This window comes from Cucurbita moschata, unplaced genomic scaffold, assembly GCF_002738365.1.
Source record: "Cucurbita moschata cultivar Rifu unplaced genomic scaffold, Cmos_1.0 Cmo_Scf00024, whole genome shotgun sequence".
Taxonomy (NCBI): domain Eukaryota; kingdom Viridiplantae; phylum Streptophyta; class Magnoliopsida; order Cucurbitales; family Cucurbitaceae; genus Cucurbita; species Cucurbita moschata.
In genome coordinates this window covers 1,539,061-1,545,592 of record NW_019268540.1, presented here as the reverse complement: position 1 = coordinate 1,545,592, position 6,532 = coordinate 1,539,061, and the positions used below count along the sequence as shown (strand labels likewise).

The 6,532-nt window shown below is 39.3% G+C and overlaps 1 protein-coding gene across 1 annotated transcript in view; it reads left to right on the top strand.

The window, feature by feature from the left end:
* Positions 1-6,212, top strand: part of LOC111460785 — a 12,544-nt gene extending 6,332 nt beyond the window's left edge. Inside the window, exons 12-20 of the mRNA XM_023104077.1 lie at positions 546-751; positions 1,184-1,402; positions 2,825-3,011; positions 3,471-3,721; positions 4,053-4,145; positions 4,227-4,328; positions 4,612-4,969; positions 5,035-5,172; positions 5,240-6,212. Of these exons, the coding sequence (XP_022959845.1) occupies positions 546-751; positions 1,184-1,402; positions 2,825-3,011; positions 3,471-3,721; positions 4,053-4,145; positions 4,227-4,328; positions 4,612-4,969; positions 5,035-5,172; positions 5,240-5,920 (2,235 nt within the window). The 3' untranslated portion in view covers positions 5,921-6,212. The remainder of the gene's footprint in view (positions 1-545; positions 752-1,183; positions 1,403-2,824; positions 3,012-3,470; positions 3,722-4,052; positions 4,146-4,226; positions 4,329-4,611; positions 4,970-5,034; positions 5,173-5,239) is intronic.
* Positions 6,213-6,532: the final 320 nt, after the last annotated feature.

The following is a 6,532-nucleotide window of genomic DNA, read 5'->3' as shown; positions in this document are numbered from 1 at the left end:
AGAAAAAAAAAAAAAAAAAAAAAAAACTGCTAGGGTTTACATTGTATATAGAATTGCATAATTAGATACAAACCCAAGAGGTCTATTTATACTAATGAGAGCAATAAGCAAAGGACTAATCTACCATTACGAAATGAATCCAAATCAAATAAAACCTAACCTAATCTAACAATCATCATTATATAGTAAAGAAATACAAAATGATGGTGAGAAATTTCCACAGTTAGAATTCCCAAGAGGGATTACAAAAATACTCTCTCATTGGCTTTGGTCATAGAAATATTCTTGAAACAAGAATAATAAAGCATATGGAGCTCTCTAATCTTAATTGTCTAATATTTAGCTATTGCTTATACAATTGTCTGATAATCAGAGGTCTGCATTTCTTTTTATAGTTATTGGATATTCTACTGCTTTCATCCCTTGCCATGTCAAACTAAAATGAGCTTTGCTAGTCATTGCATTTTTCATATTTGTTGTCTCATTTACTTTACATCATTATTCAGTATGAGGAGAAAATAATTTAGCTAAAATAAAATTTTTAGGTTGTTGGTTTGCATGGTGGGGCTCTACTTGGCGTTGCATATCGAACATCCAGGAGAATTAGTCCTGTTGCTGCAACAGCAATTTCAACAATGCCTTTATCAGGATTCGGTAACAGTGGTGTTTCTTCCTTTACAAGTTTCGACGATGGTTTTTCTTCCCATAAATCTTCGGCTGAAACAACTCCACCAAACTTTCAATTGTATAGGTTTGTATAACTTTGATTTTATTTATTTTGCACGGCTCATTTATTTCTTTATTTCTTTTCTTCTTTTTGTTCTAGATAAGAAATGGAACTTATTCCAATAAAAAAGAGGAATACTCACCCAAAAAGTCAACGGACACTAGAAAAGGCTCTGATTGGCATGAATCGCAAATAAATTATAATTACAACAATCTATATTATTTCCAATTATTTGGTGCCAAAGACTTGAGTTATTTTAGAACACACATTTAGTGAAATCATGTTTGGTTAGTTTTCCTTTTTGGAAGTCTCAAATAGTTCTTTTCTTACGGATGATTTATCCTGGACTTCTAAAGGGCGAGTTTATACCTTTACGAGTCACCACCTTTATACTTCTAAATTCAAGTTTTTCTTACTTTTCTTTTTTATTCACTCTGGATGGTGTATATCATGCAGCTGGGAAACTTTTCAACCTGTCGGTGCGCTTCTGCCCCAGCCAGAGTGGACTGCATGGGATCAAACTGTTGAATATTGTGCCTTAGCATATCAGCATTACATTGTCATATCTTCTCTGCGTCCTCAGTATAGGTACTTGGGTGATGTAGCAATTCCATATGCTACTGGAGCTGTCTGGCACCGTAGACAACTATTTGTGGCTACTCCAACTACTATAGAGTAAGCTACATTTCCCCCTTGCTTGCGTAATTTCTTGTTTGATTCCTGGCTTAATTTTCATCATATTCCTCATGAATTTGTTTTCTTCCCAATAAACTGCAAGAGTTGTAAGGCAGGCCCCGTTAATGGAAAAAAACAAACTATTATTAGAAGCACTCCCTTTCCTCTATACTCCGAAAATTGGAAATGAAGAGTCATTTTTTCTGGGAATTGAAAAGACACTGCATAACGTTTCCCCTTCCAAAGCTCTTGCTGCCTCACTGTTCAGGCCCTGAACGCCATAGACGCGCCGACAGGCCTCCTTCGGTCACTGTTCTCCATCAGTTTCGTCTGTTGCATATTGGCTGTCTCCCTCCCACTTCTTTCACTCCTTAGTTCCATTTTTCCTTTGTTTTCTTTTATCCTTAGCCACCCCTCCTCACTGTTAGCTTTGTCTGGTGCTGCCTGACCGTACTCTCTTTTGGTTTTCTTCTTTAAACCCTAGCCTCCGCTCTTCCCCGTTGATTCCCTCTGTTTTTTTCCTGTTGTCTTCAACTGCTGCTTCCCGTCTCTTTCTTATATTCTTCATTTGTTTCTTTCCTCTCGTCACCTAGTCCATCCTTTTCCCTCCATCCCCTTTCGTTGTGTCACTAGCTGCAACTGCTACCACCTAGCCATTTCCAAGGAGGTGATGAGTTGTTGTATCTGTAATCATTATTCACATTTGATATGAAAATGACATGGGGTTTGTTGGTTCGTTGAAGATCTCCTGCTAAAACTCTTTCATGTTCCGAGGGGATGTCAGCCCATACACCCCCATTATCCACCACTAAGATTGTTGCTGAAGAGATAGCAAATGGAGATGGAAAAGACCTCTGAATAGATTCAAAGACAGTTATTTTCCTCTTTCCACATCAACAATATTCCTCTGGAGGAACCAACCAATGTACTTCGCTCTCCGAACTGATTTGATCATCCTCCTATCCATCGTGCTCAACTTTGTCTCTTGAAGGATAACTACATCTGGGCTAAACATTACTAATTATGTAACATATGGTTGATATGGGCTTCTGAAATTTTAACCATTCTTCCTCTGCCATTTTGATCAATCTTTGCTCTTTGTTATGTGTGTTTCCATTGAGAGAGCAGGGAAAACTTTCTACCATCTCTATTGTTTCTGGTGAGGCTTAGTGGAGAAAGGGGAGATTGAGTATTCTGGAATGAGAAGAGAGAACTCATAGTCTTTTTTTCTTTGCTCGTACAAATAACTTTTCTCATTTGTCTGTCTTTGTCATTTAATGTAATTCATCTTCTTTGATGTCTTATAAATTATTTGAAGTTCTAGATATCTGATCGTTATAATAGAAATTTGAGTTTTAAATTTTAAGTAAATACTACTAGAAGTCTAGAACTCAGGTACTTAAGTTCTGCTGCTTGATTTAGATGCGTTTTTGTGGATGCTGGAGTTGCACCTATTGACATTGAAACAAAAAGGATGAAAGACGAGATGAAGTTGAAAGAAGCACAAGCTAAAGCCATTGCTCAGCATGGGGACTTAGCTCTTATTACTGTAGATGGCCCTCAAACTGTTAACCAAGAAAGGATAACGTTGAGGCCCCCAATGCTTCAGGTCAAATATCCTTCCCTTTCTTTGTACGTGACTATCCGTGGTCACAATATTAGCAATGTTGTTTGATTTTGGGTCCACACAATGTGAATCTTGATTTGATCATGCACATCCTTGACAATATGGGAAGACCTTTCCTACTGACTTCAGAATACATGCAGGTTCTGATCGGGAAAGTCTCTTCCAATGTGAAATTTAACAATTTAAAATTTTCTTATAGTTCTGACAAAAACCTCTTCAAAACTGTAGAAAATAATGATGACATTTGGTTTACCATTTGGAAACTAGTTCTTAAAAGCAAGGGGAACAAAAAAATATCATTATTTTTTGAAACCTTTTGCTGAACCCTTTGCTCAAAATAGGGTTTCTACAGCTTAATTTTGGTATATAGCAGTATATGGTTCTTGAATCATATGAATTTCTTTCTTATCTTTTAATATTAATTTTACCTTAAAATTTCAGGTGGTGCGACTAGCATCATTTCAGCAAGCTCCTTCTGTGCCACCATTTTTATCATTACCCAAACAGTCGAAAGTGGATTCAGATGACTCAATGATGCAAAAGGAGTTTGAAGAAAGAAGAACTAACGAGATAGCAGTTGGCGGAGGTGGAGTGTCAGTGGCTGTTACTCGATTCCCAGCTGAGCAGAAACGCCCTGTAGGACCTCTGGTTGTGGTTGGTGTTAGAGATGGTGTTCTCTGGTTGATTGACAGGTACTTGAATCTTGTAGTTTATTGCAATGTAAAGGACATAACTACACTTCCTCCCAAAAGAAAGAACAAGTGTTGAAGTTTTTCAGCTCAAATTTTCAACCCGGTTCTCCGTCGGTTCGTGTATTTTCATTTTGTTAGACCATCCCAGAGTTATTGGTGAAAGTTCACTAAATCTTTCATCCAACGATGTGCTTGTGGAGTATTTACAAAATTACACTACCGTTCTTAGAGTTTATACCATCACTTATCATCCCCTTCCACATTTCCAATGTCATTATCTCTTATGCTTGGAAGGGTTCATGAATTATGCTGCTTGATTTTTCTTGGCCAGGTACATGAGTGCACATGCTTTATCCTTAAATCATCCCGGTATTCGGTGCCGATGTCTTGCTGCCTATGGTGATGCAGTCAGTGCTGTCAAATGGTATTGGCTATTTCCTCATTCTTTTACATGTTGGTCATAGCCGGAATTGCTTCAAGTCCTAAATACTTCTTGTTCCTGCAGGGCAAGTAGGCTTGGTAGAGAACATCATGATGATCTAGCCCAATTTATGCTTGGAATGGGCTATGCCACCGAAGCTTTACATCTGCCTGGAATATCTAAAAGGTAAACAAACACTTGCAGGAAAGATGCTACCCTACTGTAGAAATAAAATGCCTATGTTTGCTGTTATATCAAGATTTTTTATTAGAAACCATACAAACATGTACACCCATTTTCGTGGTTTGTTGCCATTTTCGAGCCACCTTATACAGAGTTCCTCGATCACTCTTTGACTAGTAGCTTGGATTCTGTCGCTCGATATGAGGTCACTGTGTTAATCAAAGCCATATTAGTTGTATAACAATCTGATTACTCTAGTCCTAGTTCTAATTGTTGAAAATTTCAGATTGGAATTTGATCTGGCCATGCAAGGAAATGATTTAAAAAGAGCACTTCAGTGTCTTCTTACAATGAGCAACAGCAGGGATATGGGGCAAGATAATACAGGGCTTGATTTGAATGACATTCTCAGCTTAACAACTAAAAAGGAAGATATTGTGGAAACATTTCAAGGAATTACGAAATTTGCTAAAGAGTTTTTGGATTTGATTGATGCTGCTGATGCTACTGGACAAGCCGATATTGCTCGTGAGGCTCTAAAGAGGTTAGCTGCGGCAGGTTCCTTGAAAGGTGCTTTACAGGGTCATGAGTTGAGAGGATTGGCTCTGCGACTAGCGAATCATGGAGAGTTGACACGACTGAGTGTACGTACTTTAATAATTAGTCTCCAATGGTCCGTTTATGGTAAATGACGATGTAAATGCTACAGGGATTGGTAAACAATTTGATCTCGATCGGCTCGGGACGCGAAGCAGCGTTTGCAGCTGCAGTCTTGGGAGACAATGCTCTCATGGAAAAAGCATGGCAAGACACAGGAATGCTTGCGGAAGCTGTGCTTCATGCTCATGTATGTCATCTTTAGCTGTGTTGTATCTGTACTTTTGATTGTGTATTAACTTACGTGCAATTTCCAGGCTCATGGTCGACCGACATTGAAAAACTTGGTCGAGTCTTGGAACAAAATGCTTCAAAAGGAATTGGCGCACACCGTGTCGGAAAAGACCGATGCCACAGCTGCGTTTTTTGCATCTCTCGAGGAACCGAAACTCACAAGCTTGGCAGATGCAGGCAAGAAGCCTGCAATTGAAATCCTTCCTCCTGGAATGCCTACTTTGTCATCTTCCATTTTAGCTCCCAAGAAGCCAACTCCTGGTGCACAAGGGGCATTGCAGCAACCAGCCAAGCAACTGCTTCTTGAAGCACCACCAGCTAATCCGCAACCACCACCAGACGGTACCCCGAACCAACCAGAACTAAGCGAACAGGTTTTGGATGGTAAAGCCCCGACGTCAACAACAGGTACCGACACATCTCCGACTACTCCAGCAGAAAATGTTCCTACGACGTCAAATGGTTCAAAGCCATCTGATATACAATTATCATCCTTCAACACGACACCAGTAGAGGCCCAAGTACCACCGTCGTCCATAAATAATACAGAACATTCAGAGGCTGTGGTAGAGGCGGCCGAGATTCAGAATTCCTCTGTTCACAATTCATCGTCGACAAATGATGCAGCACCGCCATCAGAGGCCGCCCCATCCGAGGTGCATGAGCTTCAGAATACCTCTCTTCCAAATGTATCACAATTTTGAAATCCAGCCATAGATTAGTATAGAAAGGGAGGTTGATTTGTTCCCAGCTGTTGTAATGTATCTTCGTGTGTTTGATTGGCAGTTGCATATATTTTTAGTTCATTATTGCATTAAATTTAGAACACTCATTCCATTATATATGCGGTTTGCATATATTCTTATGTTCATTGTTGCATTATGTTTAGAACACACTCGTTCCATTATGTGTGGTGGCCTTTGATTAGGTTGGTGATCTTCTGTGAAGATGTGAGTTGTATTTTATGTTTTTCATTGTTTTCGAGGATGTTTTTACTGTCAATGAGCGGTCGAATCAATTGATTCTATTCGTGTGTTTACCTGAATCCTGAATGAGGTGGACACTAGGCGGTGTGGCAGTGAAGATGCCTAGTCTCATAGGAGAGGTGGATTGTGAGATCCTACATCGATTGGATAGGAGAACGAGTGTCAACAAGGGCTGGGCCCTAAAGGCGTGGGTGAATTGTGAGGTCCTACGTCGGTGGGAAAGGAGAACGAAACATGAGTGTTGATAATTTAATGATGTAGTTGATATGCCGGCGTAGAAATTGCAATATTTATGGAAGTTCAAGTTTAATTAGATAAATTTTTAATTTT